This window comes from Elgaria multicarinata, chromosome 1 (genome assembly GCF_023053635.1).
Source record: "Elgaria multicarinata webbii isolate HBS135686 ecotype San Diego chromosome 1, rElgMul1.1.pri, whole genome shotgun sequence".
Classification (NCBI taxonomy): Eukaryota; Metazoa; Chordata; class Lepidosauria; order Squamata; family Anguidae; genus Elgaria; species Elgaria multicarinata.
The window spans coordinates 216,928,533-216,941,504 of NC_086171.1; the positions used below are offsets into that span (position 1 = coordinate 216,928,533).

The window sequence follows — 12,972 nt, forward strand, 5'->3', positions numbered from 1 at the left end:
GCTTTCTGGATCCAGGTTTCAGCCTTGTTCCTGACCTAGCCGTGGAGGGCACGCGTTGGGAAAGCGCTCCCCGGGGAGGCTCGGCGAACACCAAGCCTGATATCTTCTCAGGACTCTAGATGAGGCCTAACCAGGGCTGAATACTGGTTCCTCTCTATTCGGCCCTGGTTAGGCCTCATCTAGAGTATTGTGTCCAGTTCTGGGCTCCACAATTCAAGAAGGATGCAGACAAGCTGGAGCGTGTTCAGAGGAGGGCAACTAGGATGATCAGGGGTCTGGAAACAAAGCCCTATGAAGAGAGACTGAAACAATGGGGCAAGTTTAGCCTGGAGAAGCGAATGTTGAGGGGAGACACGATAGCACTCTTCAAATACTTAAAAGGTTGTCACACAGAGGAGGGCCAGGATCTCTTCTCGATCCTCCCAGAGTGCAGAACACGGAATAACGGGCTCAAGTTAAAGGAAGCCAGATTCCAGGTGGACATCAGGAAAAACTTCCTGATTGTTAGAGCAGTATGACAATGGAACCAGTTACCTAGGGAGGTGGTGGGCTCTCCCACACTAGAGGCCTTCAAGAGGCAGCTGGACAACCCTCTGTCAGGGATGCTTTAGGGTGGATTCCTGCATTGAGCAGGGGGTTGGAATCGATGGCCTTATAGGCCCCTTCCAACTCTGCTATTCTATGATTCTATGACTAGGAGAAGGTCTCTTCATTTGCTGAAGCTTTCGGGGAGGACATTTTTATGCATTGCTTTATTCTGGTCTATACGATACTTCTGCTTGACTGCTTTATATTGCTTTACGTTGTTTTTGTACGATTCCCATTGGCTTCTGTTTCCATGATGTCAGCCATTCTGAGAGAGGTTTTGCCTGAAGAGCAGAATGGGAATTTCCTAAATGAATAAACGTAGCTTGCAAATTAAATACCGCTGCCCAGATGATGAAAAGGAGCAGATGGGCTGGAGTTTTGAGAGTGGCCTTCTCCCCCTCTCTCTTGCCAGTGACCGGGGGATACGAACCGCTGATCCGGGTCTGGAACCCGTACGTCACCAGCAGCCCCATCACCCATATGAAAGGCCATGCCACCGCCGTCACCCACATCGTGATCAATGGGCACAGGAACACCATTGTCAGCATCTCGAAAGACAAAGTAGGGAGCTGGGCGGGGAGGGGGGCTGGGTGGGGTGCGAACCCCCCTTCTGGCTTGGTGTCCACCTGGAAGTGTGGGGATCCCGGTCCCCGAGGGAGTGAAGGAGCAGGCATTGAGGAGGTCTTGCATATTCAAGCCAATGTTTTTGGCTGACGGTGGGCTGAAACTTCTTTTAATCAGCTCAGGAGATGTGGGTGGGTGGGTGTTTGGAATGATAACCTTGCATTGTATTGCCACAACTTTCAATTTGCTTCTTTTAAAAAACCATTTTAAGGTGTTTTATTCTGTTTCTATTGTGTTTTATCTCGTACACCATCCCGAAATTTTGAATGGGGAGCGGTATATAAATATTGTAAGTAAGTAAATAAATAAATAAATAAATAAAATATTTTACTGGAAGCTGCTTTGGAAAATTAGTTTTACAATCAGGTTATTTTTTATTTATTTATTTATTTATTTATTACATTTTTATACCGCCCAATAGCTGAAGCTCTCTGGGCGGTTCACAAAAATTAAAACCATAATAAAACAACCAACAGTCTAAAAACACAACTACAAAATACAGTCTAAAAAGCACAACCAGGATAAAAACCACGCAGCAAAATTGAGATAAAATTAAAATACAGAGTTAAAACAGTAAAATTTAAATTTAAGTTAAAATTAGGTGTTAAAATACTGTGAGAATAAAAAGGTCTTCAACTGGTGACGAAAAGAGTACAGTGTAGGTGCCAGGCGGACCTCTCTGGGGAGCTCATTCTACAGCCAGGGTGCCACAGCGGAGAAAGCCCTCCTCCTGGTAGCCACCTGTTATTATTATTATTATTATTTATTTATATAGCACCATCAATGTACATGGTGCTGTATAATGTACCTGCCTCACTTCCTTTGGCAGGGGCTCACGGAGAAGGATCTCTGTGGACGATCTTAAGGTCTGGGCAGGTACATATGGGAGGAGGCGTTCCTTCAAATAACCTGGCCTCAAACCGTTTAGGGCTTTGAATGTTAATACCAGCACTTTGAATCAGGCCCAGACCTGGACTGGCAGCCAATGAAGCTGGAAAAGGACTGGCGTAATGTGGTCTCACCGGCCAGATCAGAAGGTTAGAAGTAATTTATAATGCAGCCCTATGCATGTTTAGACAGAAAGAACTCCTACAACTTAGGAATACTTGGAGTTGTAGTACTTTCTTTTCTATCTAAACATTCATAGGATTGTACCCGTAAATGCTGAATACCGGTAAAGCAGGCGCATGGGTTTGATGTAACGCTTCCCCACAACATTTTTTTCTCCCAGCTTTTCATCTCCCAGGGAAAAACCTCCGAGGGGGAAAATTGAGGAGAAAGTGTTGAGGTTCTCTGTCTGTGTTATATCTTAAACCTTCCACCACCCCCCGAAAGGAATTCAGTGGCAACCAAATCCAGAGGCACGGGTCTGCCGTCCTCACATCTCCTTTGCCCTCTGGGTCAGGACTGGACAATGTCCCCTCAGGACACTGTCCAGTCCTGAGGGGCCTGAGCCCATGCAAGGATAGACCTAGCTGATGCTGAAAGGAGTCGATAAACAGGCAGGGCTTGGTGTGGACGTTCCGAGACTATTATTTATTATTTATTTATTACATTTCTATACCGCCCAATAGCCGGAGCTCTCTGGGCGGTTCACAAAAATTAAATCCATTCAAAGTATAAAACAACAGTATAAAACCATACTATAAAATACAATATAAAAGCTCAACCAGATAAAAAAGCAGCAATGCAAAATTATGAATTTAAAACACCAAGTTAAAATTTATTTATAGATTGTTAAAATGCTGGGAGGATAAAAAAGTCTTCACCTGGCGTCTAAAAGCATATAATGTAGGTGCCAAGCGAACCTCCTTAGGGAGCTCATTCCACAGCCGGGGTGCCACAGCAGAAAAGGCCCTCCTCCTGGGAGCCACCTGCCTCACTTCCTTTGGTAGGGGCTTGCGGAGAAGGACCCCGGAGGATGACCTTAGGGTCCGGGCAGGTACATACGGGAGGAGGCGTTCCTTCAGATAGCCTGGCCCCAAGCCATTTAGGGCTTTAAATGTTAATACCAGACTAGGAACCACAGTCCAGAGGACAAGGGCTATCAGGAACCCTGGGAGCAGATAACTTGCACCAACCGGTTCCAACGGAGCCCATAAATCAGGTTTGGGCAAGTTGTGGCATTACAGATGTTAGCCAGAGGTAAGGGATCATGGGAGTTGTAGGCCAAAGCAACTAGAGGGCCACAAGTCAGCCAACCCTTCCTTATATCCAGTGTGGCGTAGTGGCTAAAGTGTTGGACTGGGAGTCGGGAGATCCGGGTTCTAGACCCCACTCAACCATGAAAACCCACTGGGTGACTTTGGGCCAGTCACAGACTCTCAGCCCAACCTACCTCACAGGGTTGTTGTAGTGAGGATAATATGGAGAGGAGAAGGATTATGTATGCCGCCTTGGGTTCCTTATGGAGGAAAAAAGGCGGGATATAAATGCAATAATAAATAAATAATATCCTCGCTGGGCCTGACTATTCCTCCCATTCGCCACCCCCTCTTGAGCTGCAGAGAGCCGTAATGGTGCAGTTCTACGGCCTGGAGCTTAGCACCCCATTGCCTCTCTGTTGTCCCACCTGATAGGTCTCCTGCTTTGGTGAACAGGCACTGGGGAGGCTATTGATGGCTACTAGTCCTGACTGCTCTGCCCCCCAGGATCAGAGGCAGTGTGCTTGTGTTTACCAGTTTCTGGGAAACACCACTGGGATGACTCATGTCCTGCTTGTGGGTTTCTCACAGGTAGTTGGTTGGACACTGTGTGAGCAGAATGCTGAACTCGATGGTCCCTTGGTCTGACCCAGTGTCAGCGCTCTTCCCACATTCTAGCCCATTATAGGGCAAGTCTGCCCCAGGCGATATCCTGGGGATTGTTCCTGTGTGTCCACATGACGCACAGGGGATCCCAGGAGCAGGGAGTTAAGATCCCTCCATATCCCCGGGATATTGCCCTACCCTTTCTTCTCGGTTTTTCCTGCGGTATCAGGATTGTCCCGAGACCGTGGGAGGTGTGGGCGGCCGTCCCAGTTTTGTCCCGGCTCCTCGCGAGTAAATGAGAGGAGCCAGGAACCAGGCACAGAGCTCTTCAAGCGCTCTGTGCCCATCAGGGGTGGGGCGGGGAGTAAAGTCGGGGCTTTTTTTTAAAAAATGGTGAGCGTGATGTCCTTCTTCCTCCCCGGATGTCGTGTGCCGCGTGTAGACGCAGGGGGAGGATTTCACGATCACAGTTACAAGATGGGGGATACTTGGCTCAGCAATACTACAAATGAGAAGGATCTTGGAATTGTTGTAGATCACAAGCTGAATATGAGCCAACAGTGCGATATGGCTGCAAGAAAGGCAAATGCTATTTTGGGCTGCATTAATAGAAGTATGGCTTCCAAATCACGGGAGGTACTGGTTCCTCTCTATTCGGCCCTGGTTAGGCCTCATCTAGAGTATTGCGTCCAGTTCTTGGCTCCACAATTCAAGAAGGACGCAGACAAGCTGGAGCGTGTTCAGAGGAGGGCAACCAGGATGATCAGGGGTCTGGAAACAAAGCCCTATGAAGAGAGACTGAAAGAACTGGGCATGTTTAGCCTGGAGAAGAGAAGATTGAGGGGAGACATGATAGCACTCTTCAAATACTTAAAAGGTTGTCACAAAGAGGAGGGCCAGGATCTCTCCTCGACCCTCCCAGAGTGCAGGACACGGAATAACAGGCTCAAGTTAAAGGAAGCCAGATTCCAACTGGACATCAGGAAAAACTTCCTGACTGTTAGAGCAGTACGACAATGGAATCAGTTGCCTGGTGAGGTTGTGGGCTCTCCCACACAAGAGGCAGCTGGACAAGCATCTGTCAGGGATGCTTTAGGGTGGATTCCTGCATTGAGCAGGGGGTTGTACTCGATGGCCTTGTAGGCTCCTTCCAACTTTGCTATTCTATGATTCTATGAGATCCTCCTCCCTCCTTCCTGGAATGCTGGGAGGTGTAGACGTGCCCATAGATCCCATGGATGTTCGAGACCTTTCAACTCTTGACTTCTTCTCTTGTCTCCTTCAGAATATCCGTGTCTGGGATCTGCTGGACCACTTTTGCTTGCAGTCCATCCATGGCAGGAATGTCCCACTGGGCAACTATCCCATCTCTGCTGCCTACTACCACCAATCTGGCAATTTCCTGGTTTGCGCCACTTACACGGTGAGAGGGTTTTATGAAATTGGTGCATAGGGTGGGGCGGGGGCAGAGGCAGAGCGGATTGTGGGAGAACAAATAGCAAGTCTGTTGCCTTGGCCCTGCTTCGCAGGACAGCGATCCGGGTTTGGTTTTCATTCTCTTTGCTGGTCTGCCTGCCATTTTCTCAGTATTTTAACACCTAATTTAACTTAAATTTAAACTTGGCTGTTTTAATCTCGTATTTTAACCTATATCAAGTTTTGCTGTGCGGTTTTATCCAGGTTGTGTTTTTTATATTGTATTTTGCATTTGTGTTTTAAATTGTTGGTTGTTTTTATGCTGTTCGTGGTTTTAATGTTTGTGAACTGCCCAGAGAGCTTCGACTGTTGGGCGGAATAAAAATGTAATAAATAAATTAAAAAATGAGCAGCATATGAGGATCTACTTGACTCACAGGGACCACTTGGCTCAAGGCCCAATTAACTCAACCAGGTCACCATGGATGCATTCAAATGGGACAGACCCAAATAATAATAAAAAATAAATCTACATGGGTTTGCAAAAAGATCCCTCTTACACATCTTCAGTGAGTGTTAGAAGCTTACAGTGGCACTCTGGCTGCTGTGAAAACAGAATGTTGGACTAGATGGGTCCTTTGTTTGATCCAGAAGCCAAAAGCACAGTTACAAGATGGGGGATACTTGGCTCAGGGCCTGACCAGGGCCAAATAGAGAGGAACCAGGACCTCACGTGATTTGGAAGCTAGACCTCTATTAATGCAGCCCAAAATAGCATTTGACTTTCTCGCACTGTTGGCTCCTATTCAGCTTGCGATCTACAACAATTCCAAGATCTTTCTCGTTTGTAGTATTGCTGAGCCAAGTCTCCCCCATCTTGTAACTCTGCATCTTATGCTTTTCTGTGTCGTTTTCCTGTAGATTGGCTTGTTCTTTGGTACAGAATTTTCCGAAGCCGAAATCAAGTCCCACGACCAGCCAATCTGCTGCGTGTTGTACAACAAAAACTTTAAGGAGGTGAGTAAAATGCTTAGCACGTGCATAAAGTCAACTCCAGACCTGGGCGGGATCTACACTACTGATTTAAAATGGTTTAGAACAGTAGTGACAACTGTTGGGGCCCAGGACATGCTCCACAGACAGTTTTCAAACTGTTTTCAAGGTATAGATCTGGCCTAAGTAAGACAATAAGATCAACTCCAGTTTCCAGTCCAATATATTTATTGAAGGACCAAGCAGAGAGAAGTTCAGAAGTTCAGTTGCTTTTAAAAAATAATATGAAGCATAACACTAGATTACTAGCACTTTAGGGTGGATTCCTGCATTGAGCAGGGGGTTGGACTCGATGGCCTTGTAGGCCCCTTCCAACTCTGCTATTCTATGATTCTATGATTAGGATTCTAAGAGTAATTCACAAAAGCAGTTAAATAGAAGGGGGGGGGGAATCCCCCCGGGATGCTGGAACATGAAAGTGTTTTGCCTTGAAGGAAGCCAGATTCCAGCTGGACATCAGGAAAAACTTCCTGACTGTTAGAGCAGTACGACAATGGAACCAGTTACCTAGGGAGGTTGTGGGCTCTCCCACACTAGAGGCCTTCAAGAGGCAGCTGGACAACCCTCTGTCGGGGATGCTTTAGGGTGGATTCCTGCATTGAGCAGGGGGTTGGACTCAATGGCCTTGTAGGCCCCTTCCAACGCTGCTATTCTATGATTCTATGATTCTATGACCCTTTGCCAACCACCAGAGAGACGAAGAAAAGATTTCGCAGTTCAGGTGTGTCTTAGTTCGAGGATCCTCCTCCTGTCAAGTCCCAGTCAAACGAGATTCAGGGGTTGCTAAAGTGCGACAGTCACAAATGGATCAGATTAACAGTTTCTTGATTACACAGAGGTGATAAATGGATGCAGAAAGAATATATAAAGAAAGCTCACATGTCCCTCCAGCAAATCAGAGCCTCTGTCACAGCTGATTGTAGGGTCCCCACAGCGCAAGAGACGCGGCCTCATGGACCAGCAGATTTCCAGAATGGTAGTACATGTTTCCCCCCTTTGCTTGAAAGAGCAAAGCCAGTGAGCTGGATTTTATGAATGCCTCTCCCTACCTTCATGAGTTCTCTCTGGCTCCCTCTCTGCCCATTCAGGAGAAGGGGGGGGGGCTTTCCTTCCCACAGGAAGCAAAACTTATCTGGTCTCACAGAATGAGATCATGCAGCTAGCCGAAACATCTCCAAGGTGAAGATATAAATTACTGGTCTGTGTGAGAGGCCTTCCTAATTAACTAAAAGCTGGCAATTATACAGGCATACCTTGGTTAGCTAAAATCAGCTCACTATGAGCTCCATCACACCAGCGGCTTATCGCATTGGTATGTGTTTTTGCAGCCGGGACTCACATGATATCATCTTTGTCCTGCGCTCATCTTGCTTCTCCTCCTCCCTTTTCCGTCTTATTTCGGAGTGGGGAAAGTCTGGTTTTTCCTCTCCAAGCGTAATAAAGCCCTCCAGGTGAAAAGATACAGATTGAGGGGAGACATGATGGCACTCCTCAAATACTTGAAAGGTTGTCACACAGAGGAGGGCCAGGATCTCTTCTCCATCCTCCCAGAGTGCAGGACACGGAATAACGGGCTAAAGTTAAAGGAAGCCAGATTCCAGCTGGACATCAGGAAAAACTTCCTGTTAGAGCAGTACGACAATGGAATCAGTTACCTAGGGAGGTTGTGGGCTCTCCCACACTAGAGGCCTTCAAGAGGCAGCTGGACAACCATCTATCAGGGATGCTTTAGGGTGGATTCCTGCACTGAGCAGGGGGTTGGACTCGATGGCCTTGTAGGCCCCTTCCAACTCTACGATTCTATGATTCTATGAAAAATGCCCAGCGCTTGACTCGCTAAGTAAACAGAGGGGGAAAACGCGGAAGAAAATCGAAAAAAGTAGGTGTGGTGGAGCCCTATATTACAAGTCTCTGTGCATTCAAATCTGGCTCCTTGCTAGTTCTGTTGTCAAACTCTTACTACAAGGTGTTTTTATGGGGGCTGAGTGGCTCCCAGAGGGGGGAATTCAAATTGTCCAATCAGTAGTCTGGGAGGACCTAATGACGCCCGTCCTTCAGGTGATTTCTACAGTACCTCTTTTCCATACAAAGGCAGATTCCAGGGTCAAACAGCTGCCTGGCTATGTTCTTTGAGAAAAGTTCTTTGCAGGGTGAAGGGATGCGAGAAGGTTTGTTTTGTTTCAGTAAACCACCTCAAAAAGCAGGGAGAAATATTTCAAATGATAAAACACATGGATTTGCAAATATGCGGCGATGCCCAAGAAGCAGACTGAGTTCATTTCCCCTGGGGGTGATTTCTCTTGCAGGCAGTGAGCGGTTGCTACAGTGGCATCATCAGCGTTTGGGACATCTTGAGTGGGCAGAAAATGATGGAGTTCCCCACCGCCCCGGAGCATCCGGTGGAAATCACCGCCATGACCTTTGATGCGCCGGAGAGGCGACTGATCACAGCCCTGAAGAATGGGTCCATCAAGCTGTGGAACTTCAACAACGGTGCCTGCCTGATTGAGCTGCCCTTTGAGGGCAAGAATGAGGTCAGCCCCTGTGGAAGGAAGGGGATGTGCTGGGCTATAGGGCTACTCAGTCAGCAATGTCCTTTCTCCTCCTGGAAAGGGGTGCAGGAGTTAAGGAGAGGAAGGTACCAGTTGGGGAGGTTTGGGACTATGCGTGAAGCCCCTCCTATGACACCCACTGGAATAAACTGCAGCTCAGTGACTGCACACCTACTTTGCATGCAGAAGCTCCCAGGTTCAATCCCAGCATTTCCAGGTAGAGTTGGGAATTTGGTAAAGCTTCTGCCTGAAACCTTGGACTGGCTCCGTATAAGGCAACTTTCTCTGATCTTATACTGAATTCTACATGCTGTTGCTCTATCTGTGCAATTTAAAGTATGACTAACTGTCCCACAATATGAATGGACCAGAAATGTTCGTGTCACGTAGCTGGCTTTAGACATTTTAAAACCAGTCATGGTAAATGTCACCCTGTGCTCATAAATGATGGAATTGAGGATATTTGTTCATTTTCTGTTGGCCTCCAAAATTCTTGAGAAGTACAAGTAAACCTCAACATTCACGATATTTGTCATGTTTAGCATAGTGACAGGGAAATCTGAAAGTACCCCTTGTCTGATGTGGCAAAGTGCACAAGCACCCAGAAATACTCTGATCCCTTTTCCCTCTCCCCTCCTTGCTTTTGAGTTTGGAGACACAGGAAGGCTCTTGGCTATCCTGATCTCTTGGCTCCTTATCTGCCATGGTCACATGTTGCTCTTCCCTTAAACACGTCTGCTTTGTGTTTAGGAACCAGGACAGACATGAAGGCGCATTGCTTCATTGTTGATCACCTAAGGCCCCTGACTGGGCATTTTGGAAGGGTCAGAGCATACTCTGGACTTTCTATTTCTCCTTGGGATGCTTATCAAAGAACAGAATGCAACATTTTGTACCGGTCATAGGCTGCCAAAATATGGCATTGTTTATGTAAGAATGTTTTTTTGTTTATGGAACATGCATGGGACATGTGATCAATCACGGGAGGGAGGAGGGAAAAGTAGGATTTCATCAGAGCAACTTTGATGAGTATAAAAATATGCTGGTGTGGACGATGGGCAGAAAGTCCAGTCTTCGGCTTGCTGGAGGTGGGCTTCTCTCCTACACGTGTAGTTCTAATAAAGCCTCTGAATCTGGACCAGTCTGGAGTCGCTCCATCGCTACTGGATACGGGGAAATTTCCCTGACAATAGCATGTATTACTTGGAGTTTTTTTGTCCTAACTTGATAAGGCTGCAAGAAAGGCAAATGCTATTTTGGGCTGCATTAATAGAAGTATAGGTTCCAAATTGCGTCCAGTTCTGGGCTCCACAATTCAAAAGGACGCAGACAAGCTGCAGCGTGTTCAGAGGAGGGCAACCAGGATGATCAGGGGTCTGGAAACAAAGCCCTATGAAGAGAGACTGAAAGAACTGGGCAGGTTTAGCCTGGAGAAGAGAAGATGGAGGGGAGACATGAGAGCACTCTTCAAATACTTAAAAGGTTGTCACACAGAGGAGGGCCAGGATCTCTTCTCAATCCTCCCAGAGTGCAGGACACAGAATAACGGGCCCAAGTTAAAGGAAGCCAGATTCCAGCTGGACATCAGGAAAAACTTCCTGACTGTTAGAGCAGTCAGGAAGCTCAACTAAAAACTTTTCTTTTTCCTAAAGCTTTTAAAACTTGATGTTGCGCAGACTTTATACTGTTAGTTTTACCCTACCCTGTGCCTGCTTACCCTACCCTGTGCCTGTTTGCATTCTCTTCTCCTCCTTATTGTTTTACTATGATTTTATTAGATTGTAAGCCAATGCGGCAGAGTCTTGCTATCTACTGTTTTACTCTGTACAGCACCATGTACATTGATGGTGCTATATTAATAAATAATAATAATAATAATAATAATAATAATAATAATAATAATAATAATGCAGTATGACAATGGAACCAGTGACCTAGGGAGGCTGTGGGCTCTCCCACACTAGAGGCCTTCAAGAGGCAGCTGGACAACCATCTGTCAGGGATGCTTTAGGGTGGATTCCTGCATTGAGCAGGGGGTTGGACTCGATGGCCTTGTAGGCCCCTTCCAACTCTGCTGTTCTATGATTCTATGATTATTGCCCAAAGTAGCTTACTATGTATGCTTTCTACACTTTTGCTTTTGTGTCTTTCTAATAGATCAACTGCATCTTGTACATGAACCACAAGATTTTTGTGGCAGGATGGAGTAAAAGGGTGACATGGTACCTGTAAGTAGGAATCGGACTTTGGTGGAAATTCTGGCAGCGTGGGGACTTCCAGCTCTTCACCATGCAAAACTTTCCATTTCATGCCTGGGGGGTGGGGGGGAGGGGGAGAAATAAGTTTTAGGTGAGGAGGGACCTCAGTCTGGTGGTGGATCACCTGCTCTGCACCTGGAACGTCACAGGTTCCATCCCTGGCAGTCACCACCAGTTCAAAGGATCAGCTAATAGTCTGGAAAAAGACCATGATTTGCCCTAGTTTCTGCAGCGCCCACTGCCAGTTAGAGAAAGCAATATTGGGCATGAAAGAACTGGGCATGTTTAGCCTGGAGAAGAGAAGATTGAGGGGAGACATGAGAGCACTCTTCAAATACTTGAAAGGTTGTCACACAGAGGAGGGCCAAGATCTCTTCTCGATCCTCCCAGAGTGCAGGACACGGAATAACGGGGTCAAGTTAAAGGAAGCCAGATTCCGGCTGGACATCAGAAAAAACTTTCTGACTGTTAGAGCAGTGTGACAGTGGAATCTGTTACCTAGGGAGGTTGTGGGCTCTCCCACACTCGAGGCCTTCAAGAGGCAGCTGGACAACCCTCTGTCAGGGATGCTTTAGGGTGGATTCCTGCATTGAGCAGGGGATTGGACTCAATGGCCTTGTAGGCCCCTTCCAACTCTGCCATTCTATGATTCTATGGGCAAGGTGGTCCACCAGGTTGCCTCTGTCTAAGGCAGATTCGTATCCCGATGTGTTGGATGGGAGAGGAAAATTAGGAAATTCTTTTTCTCTCCTGTTAGCATTCTCTCCATGCTAAAGCACAAGCATGCTGGATTCTGGGCCAAACCTCAGAAGATCAGCGGTTTCATGGGACTTCCTTCTGAATATGTATTTCTTTCGGCAAAAAGCAGTGTGAGGCTGAAATTGGCAGTAGAAAACCCAGGTGTGGGGAGGTGTACAGGGCTGTTGCATAACGGTTTCCCTTTCTGCTGTTTATCTGCTCAAAATCAAACCTCTCCCCCTCAAGGTATTGTTTGGTAAATCTTGTAGTGCATATTTATGCTACCAAGTTCAACTGTCATCCTTTCCTTCCCGCTCCCCTAGCTCTGCGGCACCGATCCAATTTCGACCCCCCCATGGCAGCTTTTAATTTTAAAATCAGCATGACCCAGCAAACCTTGGTCTTATCTGAGTATGGGTCTCCCTCCATCTCATCTAGGTTTGTCCTAAGGTATTGGGCCGGACCAAGGCATTTTGATGTACAAAGGGAAAAACACACACTGTAGGGCACCACATTTCCCTGTGATTGATCCATGGGGCAATTCTCCTTTTCAAGTTTTCTTGAGATGAAGTCAAGGAGGCAGGAGATGTTCCCAATTTATTGTGCTCTGGGCATCACCTCACTTTGCCTCTTGACAGATCCAGGTCTGTTAAGGTGTATATAAGTACCAAAGAGACCTGGAAATTAAGGTCTTAAGGGAGAGAAGTATGTTGGGTTCCTCCCCCCCCCACCCCTACACTTGATCTGGAGTTCAGGTAGGGTGACCATATTTGGGAAACCAAAAAAGAGGATACCTAGTGTGTGTGGGGGGAAGCAGCTTTCTGAGTCCTGCAGAAAGTACATTATAGAATGTAAAGAACCTTAAAGAACCTGATTAGAGTGGAGGAGGGGAAAAGTTTTCATTCTGCACCACCACCATCCACTCCAATTGGGGCCTTTTCTATAATGTCCACGAATGACCCACTTTCCCCTTTAAGACCTCAATTGGAGCTT

General features: G+C 46.8%; 1 protein-coding gene across 1 annotated transcript in view; it reads left to right on the plus strand.

Moving 5' to 3' along the window:
* The window catches only part of EFCAB8 (EF-hand calcium binding domain 8), an 81,832-nt gene that overhangs the window by 39,327 nt on the left and 29,533 nt on the right, over positions 1-12,972 (plus strand). Inside the window, exons 13-17 of the mRNA XM_063144221.1 lie at positions 1,001-1,149; positions 5,248-5,385; positions 6,300-6,399; positions 8,742-8,965; positions 11,141-11,211. Coding sequence (XP_063000291.1) covers positions 1,001-1,149; positions 5,248-5,385; positions 6,300-6,399; positions 8,742-8,965; positions 11,141-11,211 — 682 coding nt within the window. The remainder of the gene's footprint in view (positions 1-1,000; positions 1,150-5,247; positions 5,386-6,299; positions 6,400-8,741; positions 8,966-11,140; positions 11,212-12,972) is intronic.